Source organism: Oncorhynchus mykiss, chromosome 4 (genome assembly GCF_057628025.1).
Source record: "Oncorhynchus mykiss isolate SJ-2025 chromosome 4, ASM5762802v1, whole genome shotgun sequence".
Lineage (NCBI taxonomy): Eukaryota > Metazoa > Chordata > Actinopteri > Salmoniformes > Salmonidae > Oncorhynchus > Oncorhynchus mykiss.
This window is the reverse complement of record NC_143025.1, coordinates 36336799-36357872: the sequence shown is the minus strand read 5'-3', so window position 1 is coordinate 36357872 and position 21074 is coordinate 36336799. Positions and strand designations below refer to the sequence as shown.

Sequence of the window (21074 nt, the reverse complement as noted above, 5' to 3'; positions counted from 1 at the left end):
GTTGTTTTGGTAAACGCACAGATTCAGCTGTTTATATATCAATCAGTGTGGCGACTAAGTCAGGGAAAGCTAAATCTAAGTCTAGATATACAGATGTACACACAATTTTAGAAGAAATTGATCGGAAAAGTGAGACCGAGATTGTTGTAGGACGATTAATTTAGCGATTCCCAAGTGGAGGAATATTTTTTGAACGGAGAGGACACCGTTGTAGCCACTGTGTATAATCTGTAACGGTGCCTGCAGAAGATGAACAGTGTCACCGTTTTGGACTGGTAAATTGTCACGTTCTGGTGGAAATGTGGAAATGTGTCCTTTGGTCTGATGAGTCCAAATTTGAGATTTTTAGGTAGGTGAACAGATGATCTTCGCATGTGTAGTTCCCACCATGAAGCATGGGGGAGTAGGTGTGATGGTTTGGGGGTGCTTTGCTGGTGACACTGTTTGTGATTTATTTAGAATTCAAGGCACACTTGACCAGCATGGCTATCATGGTAATCTGCAGTGACATGCCATCCCATCTGGTTTGTGCTTAGTATGACTATCATTTGTTTTTCAACAGGACAATGACCCAACACACCTCCAGGCTATGTAAGGGCTATTTGACCAAGAAGGAGAGTGATGGAGTGCTGCATCAGATCACCTGGCGCTCCACAATCACGCAACCTCAACCTAATTGAGATGGTTTGGGATGAGGTGGACCACAGAGTGAAAGAAAAGCAGCCAACAAGTGCTCAGCATATGTGGGAACTCTGACTGTTGGAAAAGCCTGTTGGAAGACTGTTGGAAAAGCATTCCAGGTGAAGCTGGTTGAGAGAATGCCAAGATTGTGCAAAGCTGTCTTCAAGGCAAAGGGTGGCTACTTTTAAGAATCTAAAATATATTTTGATTTGTTAAATACTTCTTTGGTTACTACATGATTCCATATGTTCTTTCATAGTTGTGAAATCTTCACTATTATTCTACAATGTAGAAAATAGTTTTAAAAATTTAAGAAAACCCCTTGAATGAGTAGGTGCATCCAAACGTTTGACTGGTACTTTATATATAATTCCACTGACTTTAATTCCATTCCACTTTTTCCACTTTGATTATGGGGTATTGTGTGTAGGCCAGTGACAAGAAAATCTCTATTCAACCCAATTTAAATTCAAGCTGTAATGCAAAACAAATGTGGAAAAGCACTGTCAATTCTGAATCAGGGGAGGATGAAGATAAGTCCATGTCCTTTTTTCTGTAGAATTTGTATTTGGGGGGGAGGGAATTAAATATTTCTTAAACAACAAAGCATAGGATGATCAGGATTATTCCGATTATATCATTTCCATAGTCATAGCAAGCGTTGTTGAAAATTAAAACAGATTTGGGATTTCAAAGGTGTGGCTTGTTCTCCATCCACCCCTTCTTCAGATTATACATATGTGCATAGTCATGGCATGCTTGGTTCAATAGCGTTTGACAAGATAAAACCGAATAACCACCGAATATCCAATATAAAACACATTTTACCACGGTGCTGCCTCCATCACGTCTCGGGGTGGCTGACTAGACATCGAAATGCTGAGATTTGGATAGCTAGCCCTGCATAAATACCCATCATATCGGTGTAATAACAAACCCATAAATGCGTAATAACACAATTTTCACTAGCTATGGTTTCAGATAAAGCATATCAAAGTCAAAACAGCCTGTAGGTGCTTGTGTTGCCAGATGAGATTCAAGGCTGAGGGAAAAGACAGGTGCATTCAATCACAGGGATGCAACACCCTCACACAGAAACAGATGCTGCTCGTGCCGCTGGATCTTGAGTTACACACACCGAAGGGATTGACAGAAAGTCATCGAGTTACCCGGTAAAGATGACAACGGGAGTAACATTAAGTTACCACATAAACGAATAAACTGACCGAGAGGCAAGATAGCTCAAATCATTGCCCGGTAACGTTAGCTAGCGAAGAAAAACTACCAGCTATCCTGGCTAAACTCGCCAACGAAGAAGCATCGCTACGAAATACATTTCCTTGGATACACCAGCGATGTTTGAATATAAATAGTTTGCCTTACCTCTCTGCCATTTTTCCGGTCGCTCCCAATTAAATTCCGTTAGTAATAATCCCCACAACGTTACCCATGTTGCCGAAATCGCTGTCGCCGCAGTCAGCGAACTGGTCGCACTCTCCTGGATAGAATATCATGCACGCACTCTCTCCTACAACGAATTGCTTGCATCCCGGCTTCTCCGTCACTGACCTGACGTCACGCAGTTTCAACATAGAGCGCACGAACTGCATTTCCATAGCAGCACAGTAACGCCATGATCCCGAGCATAGAAATTCATATTAGAATGCACCAACAACAAACCCCAACAACATCTGTGCCATAAAGGTCGAGACCTCTTGTCAGCTATAGTGTTCAAGTAAAACCCCTCCCAACAAAATACAAAATTCATTCATTTAACTTTCATCCATAGGCCGACTACTGCAAGTAGCCTAGTGGTTAAAGCGTTTGGGCTTAACCATAAAGGTTGCTAGATCGAATCCCCGAGCTGACAAGGTAAAAATCTGTCTTTCTGCTCCTGAACAAGACAGTGACAACCCACTGTTCGTAGGCCGTCATTGTGAATATTTGTTCTTGACTGACTTCCCGAGTTAAATAAAGAAAAATGGCTGACTATTAGGTCGACTTTCCCACTGAAGACCACGTTCACAATTTTGAAAGATAATTTGGAGGTCTCTAGAAAGTTAGACTTCCTATCTGAAATAATATTTCCCCCCTTCTGGATGGTTGGAAGTTTGATTGGTGAGGGCCCCGGGGGTACCTCAATTTGATATACTACATGAAGTTGTTCTCAGCTCTGAGGGTGTTAGAGACAGAGTGCTCAGCTGTGGGCTGGAGTGCTAACAATATCAATCAATGGGTGCTAATGATGGGCATCTGTGTCTGGAGCCCGAAGAGTGTGAAAGCAGCGCTCTCTAGTGCTCATGTGGGTTACAGCCAACTCCACAGCCCTGATTGCCAAGTGCAATTTGCTTCTCACCCCAGTGCTCTTTATGTCTCATAATCAGAGTTGGGGAGAAACTGATTACATGTACTCTGATTACAAAAAACTGTAACTGTAATCAGTTACATTACCAGCAAAAATATTGTAATCAGATTACTAATACTTTCAAAAACTAGATGATTACTTCTTGAATTCTTTATAAAATTCAGAAATTATGTTTGCAGAAAAAATACATTGACACATTTCTGTTTTCTCAATAACATTCAACTCAGCATTGAAAAAAAGGTGCTATTTTAAGTTTGTTCCACCTGTGAGTGACCACCAGTCAGAGACAACCAAATGCGTTTGATGGATCATTTGTCTTCTTCTAATGTCTCTTAAGGGGAAAGTAATTCAAAAGTAATCAGAACGTAATCCAAATATTACTGATTACAATTTTTGATAGGTACCGGTAACTAATAACTGTAACAGATTATTTTTAGAAAGTAACCTACCCTAATCAAAATTTGACATTACAAAATATCATATTAAATGGAGTGTCTCGGATTTAGGTACAGAATAATACGAAATACTCTGAGACCAGGTTTCTTGCCTTCACATTGGCCCATTTCATTGTAGTCAGTGTTGGGTCCTCCAACCACACTGTCTGTGTTTCCACTGAGCCTTCTCGCCAGGATCCTGAATCATCCCACAGATATTCTCCTTCTCAAATCCGCACAAGTCCAGGGATGTTAAGGATGTTGCTGTAGAGAGAGAGAGAGATAGAGGGGGTGAAAGAGAGGGGAAGTCAGCATTTTCTTTATAAATGGTGAAAATCATTATGATATATAAAAAACTGTTTACATAACTGCTCAGTAAATAATCTATAATATTAACTTGCTGGACAAAACTTCTCTTATCTCCTTTATTAGATGACTTGATTAGTACAAGTAAAGTAAAATCACTAACCAAAGGTGAGTCTGACTATGACCCCTGAGTGGATTGAATAAATGATTGATTATCTGACTGATTGATATCTCCACACAGAGATACACAGAGATACTGTGTATCTCCACACAGAGATACTGTCTATAATCATGTTGCGCTTCAGAAGGTCACTGTCGCTGAACTGGGCAATCTCATCCATGAAGGTTGTATTTTAGTAATGATGGAGGTCTCTGAGTCGATGTTGAAGGCTATTTAACTGTAGTGCCTCACAGAGCCATAGTCGTAGGGCACGTTCAGAGAACTAGACACTGACTCTCCTTGGATGAGGAAGTTGTCTTTGCCTAAAAACGTAAATAATACTGTTAAGTCCATGAAATTGATTTAAAAAGAACATTTAGTTTGTGACACACTCAGATTAATACAGACAGTTAGACTATAAGAAAATAATCTTCAACATACAATAAACTAAAACATGGTGGTGATATTACAGTGCCTTGAGAAAGTATTCACAGCTTGACTTTTTCCACATTTTGTTCTGTTACAGACTGAATTTTAAAATGAATAAATCGAGATTTTTTTGTCACTGGCTTACACGCAAAATCCCCATAATGTCAAAGTAGAATGTTTTTCAAAATGTTTACAAATTAATTACAAATGAAAGCTGAACTGTCTTGAAAGCTGAAATGTCTTGAGTCAATAAGTATTCCACCCTTTTGTTATGGCATAAGTTCAGGAGTAAAAATGTGCTTAAAAAGGTCACATAATACATTTTATGGACTCACTGTGTGCATTAGTGTTTAACATGATTTTTGAATGACTACCTCATCTCTATACCCCACACACAATAATCTGTATACCCCACATACAATAATCTGTAAGGTCCCCCAGTCGAGCAGTGAATTTCAAACACAGATTCAACCACAAACACCAAGGAGATTTTAAAATGCCTCACAAAGGGCCCCTATTGGTAATACAAATAATGAATAAATAAAGCAGACATTGAATAACCCTTAGAGCTGGTGAAGTTATTAATTACACTTTGTATGGTGTATCAGTACATACAGTCACTACAAAGATACAGGCGTCCTTCCTAACTCAGTTGCCGAAGAGAAAGGAAACCACTCAGGGATTTCACAATGAGTGTCACGACTTCCGCCGAAGTCAGTCCCTCTCCTTGTTCGGGTAGTGTTTGGCGGTCGAAGTCACCGACCTTCTAGCCATCACTGATCCATTTTTCATTTTCCTTTGGTTTTGCCTTGTCTTTCTTCACACCTGGTTCCAATCCCATCATTTACATGTTGTGTATTTAACCCTCTGTCTCCCATGTCCTTGTCGGAGATTGTTTTGTTTGTATAATGTGCTATTTAGTGTTGGTGTGCGTCGGGTTTTGTACCCACACTGCTCGTCGGTGCCGGGTTGGTTCCTCTGGGAATCGAGGCAGCAGGCAGGGCGCTCTGGTGTCACCCCAGGTGAGCTGGCACCATTCTCACCCAGAGTCCTCTGTTGCACATATGTTTGTGTCTGTCACTTTTCCTGAGTTTTCCCCGCATTCCCAGCATAAGGCACTCGTAGATTCGGGCACGGCTGGGAATTTCATTGATAAAGCGTTAGCTCATAGTTTAGGGACCCCCATTGTTCCCGTGGTTGTGCCCTTCACCATTCACGCCTTATATAGTTGACCATTAGAGTCAGGGTTAATTAGGGAGGTCACCGCTTCTTTGGGTATGGTGACGCAGAGGAGTCACGAGGAGAAAATGAGTATTTTCCTTATTGACTCTCCTGCGTTTCCCGTGGTGCTGGGCCTACCCTGGTTAGCTTGTCATAACCCCACTCTTTCTTGGCCACAGAGGACTCTCACGGGGTGGTCGCGAGAGTGCTCAGGTAGGTGTTTAGGGGTTTCCGTTGGTGCTACTATGCTGGAGAGTCCAGACCAGGTCTCCACCGTGTACATTCTGCCTGAATATGCCGATTTGGCTCTCGCCTTCTCTAAAAAGAAGGTGACTCAATTACCACCTCATTGACGGGGCAATTGTGCGATAGATCTCCTGGTAGACGCTGCACTTCCCAGGAGTCACATGTATCCTCTCTCACAGGCGCCAATGGAGGCTATGGAAACATATGTCTCCGAATCCCTGCGTCAGGGGTATATTCCGTCCTCCACTTCACCCGTCTCCTCAAGTTTCTTTTTTGTGAAGGAGGGAGGTCTGCATCCGTGTATTGACTATCAGTTCACGGTGAGGTATAGTTACCCGCAACCGCTCATAGCCACAACGATAGAGTCAATGCACGGGGCGCGCTTCTTCACCAAACAAGATCTCAGGAGCGCTTACAATCTGGTGTGTTTGGAAGACGGCTTTCAGTACCACCTCTGGGCACTATGAGTACCTCGTCATGCCGTACAGGTTGATGAATGCGCCATCAGTCTTCCAAGCTTTTGTAGACGAGATTTGCAGGGACCTGCACGGGCAGGGTGTAGTGGTGTATATTGATGACAATTTGATATACTCCGCTACATGCGCCAAGCATGTGTCCCTGGTGCGCAAAGTGCTTGGTCGCCTGTTGGAGCATGACCTGTACGTCAAGGCTGAGAAATGCCTGTTCTTCCAACAGTCCGTCTCCTTCCTAGGGTATCGCATTTCCACATCAGGGGTGGAGATGGAGAGTGACCGCATTGCAGCCGTGCTTAATTGGCCGACTAACACCACGGTTAAGGAGGTGCAGCGATTCTTAGGGTTTGCCAACTACTACCGGAGGTTTATCCGGGGTTTTGGTCAGGTAGCGGCTCCCATTACTTCACTGCTGAAGGGGGGCTTGCAGTGGACAGCTGAGATGGACAGGGCTTTCAGTCACCTGAGGGCTTTGTTTACCTCGACTCCTGTGCTGGCCCATCCGGATCCCTCTTTGGCGTTCATAGTGGAGCTGGACGCGTCCGAGGCTGGGATAGGAGCTGTGCTCTCTCAGCGCTCGGGTACGCCACCGAAGCTCTGCCCTTGTGCCTTCTTCTCGAAGAAGGTCAGCCCGGCGGAGCGAAACTATGACGTGGGTGACCGGGAGTTGTTGGCTGTCGTCAAGGCCCGGAAGGCGTGGAGACATTGGCTTGAGGGGGCTAGAACCCCTTTTCTCATCTGGACTGACCACCGCAATCTGGAGTACATCTGGGCGGCGAGGAGACTGAACCCTCGCCAGGCAAAGGTGGGCCATGTTTTTCACCCGTTTTGTGTTAACCCTTTCTTACAGACCAGACTCACAGAACGTTAAGGCAGACGCATTGTCTCGTCTGTATGACACAGAGGAGCGGCCCATGGATCCCACTCCCATACTTCCTGCCTCTTGTTTGGTGGCGCCGGTAGTGTGGGAGCTGGACGCTGACATTGAGCGGGCAACACATAGCCTGCTCCCCCTCAGTGTCCAGCTGGGCGTCTGTACGTTCCTTCTGCTGTCCCCAACCGGCTGATCTATTGGGCCCTCATGTCACCCTCCTCTGGTCATCCTGGGATCGGTCGGACGGTGTGCTGTCTTAGTGGGAAGTACTGGTGGCCCACTTTAGCTAAGGACGTGAGGGTTTTTATGTTTCCTCCTGCTCGGTGTGCGCTCAGTGCAAGGCTCCTAGACACCTGCCCAGAGGTAAGCTACAACCCTTACCTGTTCCACAACGGCCATGGTCGCACCTGTCGGTGGATTTCCTAACCGATCTTAGCCCTTCACAGGGTAACACCATGATCCTGGTCGTTGTGGATTGTCGTCTCCTCCCTTTTCCCGGTCTCCCTACGGCTCTACAAACTGCGGAGGCCCTGTTTACACACGTCTTCCGGCACTACGGGGTGCCTGAGCATATCGTGTCTGATCGGGGTCCCCAGTTCACGTCAAGGGTCTGGAAGGCGTTCATGGAACTTCTGGGGGTCTCGGTCAGCCTTACCTCAGGTTTTCACCCCTAGGGTAACGGCAGGTGGAGAGAGTTAACCAGGATGTGGGTAGGTTTCTGAGGTCTCATTGCCAGGACCAGCGCCTGACTTCCCTGCCACCAACACGCAACCCTTATATTGAGGCCAATGGTGACTTTAAAACATTTACAGAGTTTAATGGCTGTGATAGGAGAAAACAGAGGATGGATCAATAACATTGTAGTTACTCCACAATACTAACCTAAATGACAGAGTGAAAAGGAGGAAGCCTGTACAGAACAAAAATATTCCGAAACATGCATCCTGTTTGCAACAAGGCACTAAAGTAATATTACAACACATTTCACAAAAGCAATTAACTTTGTCCTGAATACAAAGTGTTATATTTGCGGCAAATACAACACATTACTGAGTACCACTCTACATATTTTCAAGCATAGTGGTGGTTGCTTCATGTTATGGGTATGCTTGTAGGACTGGGGAGTTTCAGGATAAAAGAAAGAGCTAAAAACAGGAAAAATCCTAGAGGAAACCCTGGTTGAGTTTGCTTTCCACCAGACACTAGGAGATGAATTCACTTTTCAGCAGGTCAACAACCTAAAACACAAGGCCAAATCTACACTGGAGTTGCTGACCAAGAAGACAGTGAATGTTCCTGAGTGGGCAAGTTACAGTTCTGACTTAAATCTACATGAAAATCACAAGACCTGAAAATGGTTGTCTAGCAATGATCAACAACAAAATTGACAGAGCTTAAGGAATATTGACAAGAATAAATGGCAAATTTTGCACAATCCAGGTGTGGAATGATCTTAGAGACTAACCCAGAAATACTCACAGCTGTAATCACTGCCAAAGGTGTTTCTACAAAGTATTGACTCAGGGGTGTAAATACTTATGTAAATTAGATTGTAGATTTCTCTATTTTTTTTTCAATACATTTGCAAAAATTTCCAAAAACACGTTTTCACTTTGTCATTATAGGGTATTGTGTGTAGATGGATGAGAAAAATAATCAATTGAATCCATTTCTAATTCAGGCTGTAACAACAAAATGTGAAATAAGTCAAGGGATATGAATTCTCTCTGAAGGCACAGTGCTATGGTTGATTTACTATTGATTTGTTGATTGATTGCTACCTTCTTCGATGTTCAACCGTTGCGAGACGGTCACAGTTACAGCCAATGGACAACCTTCCACACCTGCCGGTTACCTACTGAGGAGAAGGAGAGAGAGAGAAAGAGATAACAAGAATGAGAGAAAGGGAGGGATGGACAATGGTGTGATAAGTGTTGAAGAATAAACAGAAAAAATGTATAATTGTTAGGAAATGTGTTGGCTCCTGACACTGGGATATGTGTGTGTGTGTGTGTGTGTGTGTGTGTGTGTGTGTGTGTGTGTGTGTGATCTCACCTGATGCCATGGTAGGTAGTTGATGCAGGTCTTCAGTCTGGACTGCTCTAAGGCTTTCAGAATCACGCCCTTTACAGTATGTCTACACACACACACAGGGAGACAGATACAGTGCCTTGCGAAAGTATTCGGCCCCCTTGAACTTTGCGACCTTTTGCCACATTTCAGGCTTCAAACATAAAGATATAAAACTGTATTTTTTTGTGAAGAATCAACAACAAGTGGGACACAATCATGAAGTGGAACGACATTTATTGGATATTTCAAACTTTTTTAACAAATCAAAAACTGAAAAATTGGGCGTGCAAAATTATTCAGCCCCTTTACTTTCAGTGCAGCAAACTCTCTCCAAAAGTTCAGTGAGGATCTCTGAATGATCCAATGTTGACCTAAATGACTAATGATGATAAATACAATCCACCTGTGTATAATCAAGTCTTCGTATAAATGCACCTGCACTGTGATAGTCTCAGAGGTCCGTTAAAAGCGCAGAGAGCATCATGAAGAACAAGGAACACACCAGGCAGGTCCGAGATACTGTTGTGAAGAAGTTTAAAGCCGGATTTGGATACAAAAAGATTTCCCAAGCTTTAAACATCCCAAGGAGCACTGTGCAAGCGATAATATTGAAATGGAAGGAGTATCAGACCACTGCAAATCTACCAAGACCTGGCCGTCCCTCTAAACTTTCAGCTCATACAAGGAGAAGACTGATCAGAGATGCAGCCAAGAGGCCCGTGATCACTCTGGATGAACTGCAGAGATCTACAGCTGAGGTGGGAGACTCTGTCCATAGGACAACAATCAGTCGTATATTGCACAAATCTGGCCTTTATGGAAGAGTGGCAAGAAGAAAGCCATTTCTTAAAGATATCCATAAAAAGTGTTGTTTAAAGTTTGCCACAGGCCACCTGGGAGACACACCAAACATGTGGAAGAAGGTGCTCTGGTCAGATGAAACCAAAATTGAACTTTTTGGCAACAATGCAAAACGTTATGTTTGGCGTAAAAGCAACACAGCTGAACACACCATCCCCACTGTCAAACATGGTGGTGGCAGCATCATGGTTTGGGCCTGATTTTCTTCAGCAGGGACAGGGAAGATGGTTAAAATTGATGGGAAGATGGATGGAGCCAAATACAGGACCATTCTGGAAGAAAACCTGATGGAGTCTGCAAAAGACCTGAGACTGGGACAAAGATTTGTCTTCCAACAAGACAATGATCCAAAACTTAAAGCAAAATCTACAATGGAATGGTTCAAAAATAAACATATCCAGGTGTTAGAATGGCCAAGTCAAAGTCCAGACCTGAATCCAATCGAGAATCTGTGGAAAGAACTGAAAACTGCTGTTCACAAATGCTCTCCATCCAACCTCACTGAGCTCGAGCTGTTTTGCAAGGAGGAATGGGAAAAAATGTCAGTCTCTCGATGTGCAAAACTGATAGAGACATACCCCAAGCGACTTACAGCTGTAATCGCAGCAAAAGGTGGCGCTACAAAGTATTAACTTAAGGGGGCTGAATAATTTTGCACGCCCAATTTTTCAGTTTTTGATTTGTTAAAAAAGTTTGAAATATCCAATAAATGTCGTTCCACTTCATGATTGTGTCCCACTTGTTGTTGATTCTTCACAAAAAAATACAGTTTTATATCTTTATGTTTGAAGCCTGAAATGTGGCAAAAGGTCGCAAAGTTCAAGGGGGCCGAATACTTTCGCAAGGCACTGTAAATAGTACATTTTAAAAATGTTTTGTTACAATTATTTAAATTTCTTAAAGCGCACTAATTCTCACCCAGGCTCTCCTCCAGGTAGGAGGGTACTGTCCAAGGCCAGCGATACTGCTATCCTAGAATGGTGTTTCTGCTGTCAGTCTAAACAGAGAGAACCAAACACTTTTAATCGGATAACGGCAGGCAGGCTCAGGGCAGGCAGAATGGTCAAAACCAGGAAAACAGGAACTAGACAAACACCACCACAATGGGAAACTGCTGGTAGCCTTGACAAACACAATGAACTGGCAACAGACAAACAGAGAACACAGGTATAAATACACTGGGGATAATGGGGAAGATGGGTGACACCTGGAGGGGGTGGAGAGAAGCACAAAGACAGGTAAAACAGATCAGGGTGTGACAGACACAACACCCTTCGTTATGACTGGTGACCAGATATTATTAGTGGGGCTATATGCAATCCATATCATTCTTCAAGTAAAAGTAAAGATGACCTGTCAAACTCACCCTCCAACAAGTCCAACCCTGCCTCTGCAATTGAACTCACTGCACTCTTAGAAAAAAAGTTTTCCAAAGAGGTTCTTCAGCTGTTCCCATTGGAGAACCCTTTTTCGTTTCGGATAGAACCCTTTTTTGTTCTGGGTAAAACCCTTTTAGGTTCCATGTAAAACCCTCTGTAGAAAGAGTACAAGATGGAACACAAAAGGGATCTACCTGGAACCAAACAAGTTCTACCTGGAACCATAAAGGATTCTTCAAAGCGTTCTTATATGGAGACAGCCAAAGAACCCTGTGTAGCGTTAGACAATCCGCACACAGAAAAACTGTCCATACACACAATCATGTATAAAGTTTTTACAAACCTTTATTGATGTCAAATATGTCCCTGTTGTGTCCTTCATCTACATCTGTCTCTGCAGGTGAGAAAATATTTCTAAATCACCTGCAGCACATCATTTGCTTGGCATTATTACCACAACAATGAGTCATCGATATGAATAAAAACAATAAGAGGTTTCACTCACCTGTATCCCCTGTGAGCTGGGATGTTGCTGACTACTGCAGGAAATAAACAATCAAGAAAACAGCTGAACAAAAAGAAAACCATTTTATACACTGCTTTCGGACAGTATTCAGACTCCTTGACTTTTTCAACCTTTTCTTATGTTACAGCCTTGTTCAAAAATGGATTAAATAAAAAAAATAGTACTCATCAATCTACACACAATACCACATAATGAAAAAGCGATTTATAGCAAATTTATTAAACGACAGAAATACCTTATTTACATTACTATTCAGACCCTTTGCTATGAGAATCGAAATTGAGGTCAGGTGCATTCTGTTTCCATTGATCATCCTTGAGATGTTTCTACAACTTGATTGGAGTCCAAATTAAGGTCCCACAGTTGACAGTCCATGTCAGAGCAAAAACCAAGCCATGAGGTTGAAGGAATTGTCCGTAACGCTCCGAGACAGGACTGTGTCGAGGCACAGATCTGGGAAAGGGTACCAAAAAATGTCTGCAGCATTGAAGGTCACCAAGAACACAGTGGCCTTCATCGTTCTTAAATGGAAGAAGTTTGGAACCACCAAGACTCTTCCTAGAGCTGGCCACCTGGCCAAAATGGTCAATTGGGGGAGAATAACCTTGTTCATGGAGATGACCAAGGCACAGACCAACCCGATGGTCACGCTGACAGAGCTCCAGAGGTCCTCTGTGGAGATGGGAGAACCTTCTAGAAGGACGGCCATCTCTGCAGCACTCCACCAATCAGGCCTTTATGGTAGAGTGGCCAGACGGAAGCCACTCCTCAGTAAAAGACACATGACAGCCCACTTGGGAGTTTTCCAAAAGGCACCTAATAGACTCTCAGACCATGAGGAACAAGATTCTCTGGTCTGATGAAATCAAGATCGAATGCCTGAATGCCAAGCATCACGTCTGGAGGAAACCTGGCACCATCCCTACGGTGAAGTATGGTGGTTGCAGTATCATGCTGTGGGGATATTTTTCAGCAGCAGGGACTGTGAGACTACTCAGAATGGAGGGAAAGATGAACAGAGCAAAGTACAGAGAGATCCTTGATGAAAACCTGCTCCGGAGTGCTCAGGACCTCAGACTGGGGTGAAGGTTCACTTTCCAACAGAAGAACGACCCTAAGCACACAACCAAGACAACGCAGGAGTGGCTTCGGGGACAAGTCTCTGAATGTCCTTGAGAGCCCGGACTCTGGAGAGACCTGAAAATAGCTGTGCAGTGACGCTCCCCATCCAACCTGACAGCGCTTGAGAGGATCTTCAGAGAAGAATGGGGGAAACTCCTCCAAATACAGGTATGCCAACTTTGTAGCGTTATACCCAAGAAGACTTGAGGCTGTTTTTACTGCCAAAGGTGCTTCAACAAAGTACTGAGTAAAGGGTCTGAATACTTAAGTATATGTAATATTTCCCCAAATGTTTTTTTAAATATATTTGCAAGCCTTTCTAAAAACCTGTTTTTGCTTTGTCATTATGGGGTAGGTTGCTGAGGAAACAATACAATTTAATCAATTTTAGAAAAAGGCTGTAACGTAACAAAATGTGGAAAAAAACCAAGGGGCCTGAATACTTTCCGAATGCACTCAGAGATAGAGAGAGAGAGAGAGAGAGAGAGAGAGAGAGAGAGAGAGAGAGAGAGAGAGAGAGAGAGAGAGAGAGAGAGAGAGAGAGAGAGAGAGAGAGAGAGAGAGAGAGAGAGAGAGAGAGAGAGAGAGAGATTCTCAGTCCCCTGCTGTACTTCCTTGCCAACAAAACGACGATGGTAGGCCTGATCATCGACCACGATGAGACAGCATATAGGGAGGAGGTCAGATACCTAGCAGTGTGGTGCCAGGACAACATCCTGTCCCTCAAAGTTGGCAAGACTAAGGAGCTTATTGTGGTCTACAGAAAACGGAGGGCCGAACACGCCCTCATTCACATCAACGGGGCTGTATTAGAGCGGACCAAGAGTTTCAAGGTCCTCTGTGTCCACGTCACTAAGGACCTTTCACGGTCCAAACACAGCAACACGGTCGTGAAGAGGGTACAACAATGCCTCTTCCCCCTCAGGAGGCTGAAAGGATTTGGCACGGGCCCTCAGATCCTCAAAAAAATCTACAGCTGCATCATTGAGAGCATCTTGACTGGCGGCATCACCGCTTTGTATGGCAACTTCTCTGCATCTGACCACAAGGCGCTACAGAGGGGAATGCATACGGCCCAGTACATCACTGGAGCCGAGCTCCCTGCCATCCAGAACCTACATACCAGGCAGCGTCAGAGGAAGGCACCGAAAATATTCAAAGACTCCAACCACCCAAGTCATAGAGAGTTCTCTCTGCTACCGCACGGCAAGCGGTACCGTAGCACCACGTCTGTGACCAAAAGGCACCTGGACACCTTCTACCCCCAAGCCAGAAGACTGCTGAACAGTTGACCAACTGGCTACCCGGACTAACACTTCTACATTCGTTTTTTCCAACTGCTTACACACGTTTTCAAAACGGTCTCCTTTTTTCAAAACCGGACCCACAATTCCCACATCTCCTTCAAAATGTAACACTGCATTGAAAATGCCATAAACACATGTCAGAATGAAGCGTTTGCATCAGATGGCCAACACTGCTTTCATAATAGTACATTTTTGGATATACCATGTAAACACTGTTCACTGTTCTAAATCTAAAGCTCTTTGGTCTTTCATAGTCTTATATCTACATTTCAATACAATGTTCTACAGTGAAAGTAATCTGCTGAGAGGGGTAACAAGTACACTGTAAACACCAATGCAATGTAGAAACAGAAAATATTTATTACACAATTGTGTGTGTGTGGGGTCCCAGGGGGGCAGTCCAGGAATTGGCAATGCGTCCTCCATTGCCTGGAGAAGCGGCATGCGGGCATAGGGTTGGCGATCATACACTTTCCAGCACCAGGCTGAAAATAATTCCTCTATGGGATTTAGAAAAGGTGAATATGGGGGTAGGTACAAAACTACAAATTGTGGATGGGTGGCAAACCAGTTTTGGACCAGAACAGCCCGGTGAAAACTAACATTGTCCCATAAAACCACAAATCTAGCAGTCTCCTGATCTGGATCAGGGTCAAGCATTGTGTAAATTGCATCCAGAAAAGTGAGCATATTGCCGGTGTTTTACGGACCCAGTGTGGCATTGTGATGGAGGACCCCGTTTTAAGTGATGGCAGCACACATATTACCCCCACGCTGTCCAGGGACATTGGTAATTGCCCTCTGTCCTATTACATTTCTTCCGCGGCGCCTGGTTTTGGTGAGGTTTTGGTGAGGTTGAAGCCAACCTCATCCACATAATAATAAATTAAATTAATGCCGAATTACATGGGCATCCAGCTCTCCAGACAAAAGGATATACAGATGAGTAAATATGGTATGTCTGAAGTACTGGAAGTAGTGTTGCATACATACCTCTACAAAGTCATGTCGCATATTCTTGACTCTGTCAGAGTTTCTCTCAAATGGCACCTTGTAAAGTTGTTTCATCGTCACTCGGTGCCGTTGGGGGATGCGTTGTATGGTCGACAGGCTTACAGCATTGATGTAGTTAAATATGGTGTCATTATTCAAGACATGCTCTCTTATCTCTCAAATCCTAATTGCATTGTTGGCCAAAACCATATTTATAATTGCAGTCTCTTGTAAATCTGTAAACAAGCATCCTCGTCCTCCATGATGTCTTTGCCTTTCCACTCTGTACAGAATTCAAACACAGTATGTGTTCAGCATAGGAACTGTAAACAATGTACAAAAAAATGTAGTACAGCATGATAACCAACCTCATTCATTCAATGCAGTGCAGTAAATGGATGGCTTAGAGTTACAAATGTTTATGCAATACTATGCAGTCATATGTATTTTACAGTACATTACTGTAATGCTAAAATAGTCATTAGATAGTTGCATACCTGTTCTCATTTCTGAAGGTTCTAATTATGGACGCCACTGTAAATCGACTCAAGTTGGGCTGGACTCTCAGTCCAGCCTCTCTCATGGTCAAGCCGTGGTTGATCACATGATCAACAAGTGTTGCCCTAATCTCATCAGAGATGGCTCTCCTTCCTTCTCTTCTTTGCCCTCTTCTTCCTCTTCCTCTTCCTCTCCCTCCTACTCCTCTTGCTCTCTGTCCATTGTTGGCATCCATTGTTCAAAACAGGTAATCTGACCTTTGACCTATTTATAGGCCTATACTACAGTAAATCAGTGATTGGTTAGTGATCAGTTAAGCTATTAGTGTTTTCACATGTGAGGAGTGTGTGTGTGACCAGGTGAATAAGTGTAGCATTTTGATTGGTTGTGTTTGGAAAAGGAAAGCAAGTCACTTCCTGTTAGATTTGTGTGTTTTAACTGAGTCAAAGGCTGAGTCAAAGGCTGAGAAATAGCTCATGGTTTTGAATATTTGGTGTGTCGTTTTGCACTTTGAGTGAGAGGTTTCATAAATTGTGTGACATGAAAAGATTTTGTGTGTAAGCAGTTGGAAAAAACTGTAATGTGGATGCTACAATGATTACAGATAATCCTGAATGAATCGTGAATAAAGATTACAGTGGCAAAATATCATGCCCCACAAAAATGCTAACCTCCCCTGTTATTGTTATGGTGTCTTGAAGGTATGATATTTGTGCGTCTAACTTTCTCACTCATCACTCAACGGTATAATTTCAAAATGTCTCACCCGATATGGATGAAAATTCCCTCAAATTAAAGCTGACAGTCTGTACCTTAACCTCATAGTCATTATACCATTTCAAATCCAAAGTACAGTGCCAAAATAACAAACAACGTGTCACTGTCCAAATACTTTTGGAGGTCACTGTATATTCTCTAATCCACCCTCTTGCTGTCTCTCTCTTTTCTTCTGCTCCCTTCCTCACTATCTCCTTCTTTATCATTCTCTTTGCCTCGCTTTTTCTCTTTCTCTGTACCTCCTCTTTATCCCCCCTCTTATCGCTCTCTCCCTCCCCCTTCTTTCACCCCCTCCACCCTCTCTCCCTCTCTCTTCCTCCTCTCTCTCTCTTTCTCTCTCTCTCTCCCTCTATTTTCTATCTTTCTCTTTCTCCCTCCTATCTCCCACCTCTCACTCTCTCTCCCCCTCTCCCTCCTCTCGCTCCCTCCTCTGTCCAACCTCTGTCTGTTGACTCTCTCTCTCCCCTCCCTCCTCTCTCTCCCCTCCTTCGCCATCTCATTTTCTCTCTCCCCCTCTCTCACTCTCCCCCTTCTCTATCTCTCTCACCACCCTTATTTCTACCTCCATTTGACACAATGGTCTTGCAGAGGGAGAGAGAAAGATGAGAGGAGGGGAGAGAGAATAGAGGTAACAGAGATATGCAGAGAGGGGGAATTAGAGAATAGAAACAGAGCAGGAGAGACAGAGAGAGAGACATGTCTGTCTGTCTGTCTATCTGTGAGTCTCATCTTTTCATATTTTTCCATTAACTGGAATGTATTGACATAACCATCAATTGGTTGACACTCATCTTTTCCCATTGAATGGAAATGTATAGACATAAACATCAACCCTGTGACACATTTTTTCCCATTGAATGCAATGTATTGACATAAGCATCAATTGGTTGACACATCTTTTCCTATTGAATGCAATGTATTGACATAAGCTTCAATAGGTTGACACTCAAATTTTCCCATTGATTGCAAAAGTATTGACTCATCTTTTTCCATTGACAGCAATGTATTGACATAAGTGTCAACACCGTGACACTAATCTTTTCCCATTGAATGCAAATATATTGACATAACCATCAATTGGTTGACCCTCATCTTTTCTCATTGACTGTGATGTATTCAAATCAAATCCAATTTAATTTGTCACATGCTTTGTAAACAACAGGTGTGGACTAACAGTGAAATGCTTACTTACAGGGCCTTCGCAAAAAAATGCAGAGAGAAAGAGAATAGAGAAATAATAGAAAACGTAATAAAAATGTATTAATAAATACACAATGAGTAAGATAACTTGGCTATATACAATGGGTACCAGTACTGAGTCGATGTGCAGGGTAGATATGTACATATAGCCAGGAATAAAGTGACAGATAGTAAACAGTAGCAGCAGCAGAGTCAAAGGTAATGCAAAAGTTATCAATGCAGATAGTCCAGGTAGCTATTTGGTTAACTATTTAACTAACTATTTAGCAGTCTTATGGCTTGGTGGTAGAAGCTGTTCAGAGTCCTGTTGGTTCCATACTTGATGCATCGGTACTGCTTGCCGTGCGTTATCAGAGAGTACAGACTATGACTTGGATGGCTGGAGTCTTTGACAATTTTTAGGGCCTTCCTCTGACATCACCTGCTATAGACAGCCTTGCGGTCGGATGCCAAGTAGTTGCCATTTCAAGCGATGATGCAGTTAGTAAAATACTCGGAATAGTGCAGCTGTATAACTTTTTGAGGATCTGAGAGCCCATGCCAAATATTTTCAGCCTCCTGCGGAAGAAGAGGCGTTGTCGTGGCTTCTTCATGACTGTGTTGGTCTGTTGAGACAATGATAGATCCTTAGTGATGTGGACACCAAGGAACTCTCGAAGCGCTCCACTTCAGCCTCGTCGATGTGAATGGGGGTGTAATCGTCCTTCCGTTTCCTGTCATGAACGATCAGCTCCTTTGTCTTGCTCATGTTGAGGGAGAGGTTGTTGCCTCTTACCTCCTCCCTATAGGCTGTCTCATCATTGTCAGCGATCAGGCCTACCACCGTTGTGTCATTGGCAAACTTAATGATGGTGTTGGAGTCGTACACGTCCACGCAGTTGTGGGTGAACAGGGAGTACATGAGGGGACTAAGCACGCACCCCTGAGGGGCCCTTGTGTTGAGGGTAATTGTGGCGGATGTGTTGGTGCCTACCTTCACCACCTGGGGGCGTCCCATCAGGAAGTCCAGGATCCAGTTGCAGAGTGTTCAGTCCCAGGGTCCTTAGCTTAATGATGAGCTTGGAGGAAACTATGGTGCTGAACGCTAAGCTGTAGTCAATGAACAGCATTCTCACTTGGTGTTCCTTTTGTACAATTGAGAAAGAGCAATGTGGTGTGTAATAGAGATTGCATGATCTGTGGATCTGTTCGGGCAGTATGCAAATTGGAGTGGGTCCAGGGTGTCTGGGATAATGGTGTTGATGTTAGCCATGACTAGCATATCAAAGCATTTCATAGCTACAGATGTGAGTGCTACGGGGCAATAGTCATTTAGACAGGTTACATTGGTGTTCTTGGGCACAAGGACTATGGTGGTCTGCTTGAAACATGTACATATTACAGACTGAGTCAGGGAGAGGTTGAAAATGTCAGTGAAGATACTTACCAGCTGATACATCTGGCCCTGCGGCCTTGTGAATGTTAACCTGTTTAAAGGTCTTACTCACATCAGCTATTGAGAACGTGATCATACAGTCGTCTAGAACAGCTGGTGCTCTCACTCATGGTTCAGTGTTGCTTGCCACAAAGCGAGTATAGAAGGAATTTAGCTAATCTGGTAGGCTTGCGTCACTGGGCAGCTTGCGGCTCGGTTGCCCTGTGCAATCCATGATAGTTGGCAAGCCCTGCCACATCCGACAAGCGTCAGAGCCGGGTGTAGTAGGATTCGGTTTTAGTCCTATACTGAAGCTTTGCCTGTTTGACGGTTCATAAAGTGTCACATAAGTGTCAACCTTGTGATGTTCTTCTTTTCCCATTGAATGCAATGTATTGACAAAAGCGTAAACCCCTGTGACACTCATATTTTCCTATACATTGCATTCAATTGACATACAGTACCAGTCAAAAGTTAGGACACAACTACTCATTCAAGGGTTTTCCTTTTTCCTTTTATTTTCTTTTTACTATTTTCTATTTTAGATTCTTCAAAGTAACCATCCTTTGCCTTGATGACAGCTTTGCACACTCTTGGCATTCTCTCAACCAGCATCAAGCATTTTATGCCACTCACATTAACATCTGATAACCATGTGTATGTGACCAATAAAATTTGATTTGATTTAATTTGATTGATGAGGTAGTCACCTGGAATGCATTTCAATTAACAGGTGCGCCTCGTTAAAAGTGGATTTGTGTCATTTATTTCCTTCTTAATGCGTTTGAGCCAATCAGTTGTGTTGTGAAAAGGTAGGGTAGTAAAAGACCAAGTCCATATTATGGCAAGAACTGCTCAAATAAGCAAAGAGAAATGACAGTCCATCATTACATTAAGACATGAAGGTCAATGCAGAAAACGTCTTAAAGTGCAGTCGCAAAAAATGTCATGCGGTATGATGAAACTGGCTCTCATGAGGACTGCAACAAGAAAGGAAGACCGAGAGTACCTCTGCTGCAGAGGATAAGTTCATTAGAGTTACCAGCCTCAGAAAATGCAGCCCAAATAAATGCTTCACAGGGTTCAAGTAACAGACACATCTCAACATCAACTGTTCAGTTGGGTTGAGGAGGACACTGGGTGAATCAGGCCTTCATGGTCGAACTGCTGCAAAGAAACCACTACTAAAGGACACCAATAATAAGATGAGACTGGCTTGGCCCAAGAAACACAAGCAATGGAAACTAAACCAGTGTAAATCTGTCCTTTGGTCTGATTAGTCCAAATGTGAGATTTCTGGTTCCAACCGCCGTGTCTTTGTGAGACACAGAGTACGTGAACGATTGTGTGGTTCCCACCGTGAAAGATAGAGGAGGAGGTGTGATGGTGTAGGGGTGCTGGTAATTTATTTAGAATTCAAGACACACTTGACCAGCATGGCTACCACAGCATTCTGCAGCGATACACCATCCTATCTGGTTTGCGCTTAGTGGGACTATCATTTGTGTTTCAACAGGACAATGACCCAACACACCTCCAGGCTGTGTAAGGGCTATTTGACCAAGAAGGATAGTAATGGAGTGCTGCATCAGATGACCTGGCCTCCACAATCACCCGACCTCAACCCAATTGAGATGGTTTTGGATGAGTTGGACCGCAGAGTGAAGGAAAAGCAGCCAACTCAGCATATGTGGGAAAGCCTTCAAGACTGTTAGAAAAGCATTCCAGGTGAGGC

At 43.5% G+C, this 21074-nt stretch overlaps 1 protein-coding gene across 3 annotated transcripts in view; it reads right to left on the bottom strand.

The window, feature by feature from the left end:
- Positions 1-2247, bottom strand: part of LOC110521747 (rho GTPase-activating protein 39) — a 150704-nt gene extending 148457 nt beyond the window's left edge. For all 3 annotated transcript variants that reach the window (XM_021599581.3, XM_021599582.3, XM_090231923.1), the window contains exon 1: positions 2065-2247. In XM_021599581.3, the coding sequence (XP_021455256.1) occupies positions 2065-2075 (11 nt within the window). In that variant the 5' untranslated portion in view covers positions 2076-2247. The remainder of the gene's footprint in view (positions 1-2064) is intronic.
- Between the last annotated feature and the right edge of the window lie 18827 nt (positions 2248-21074).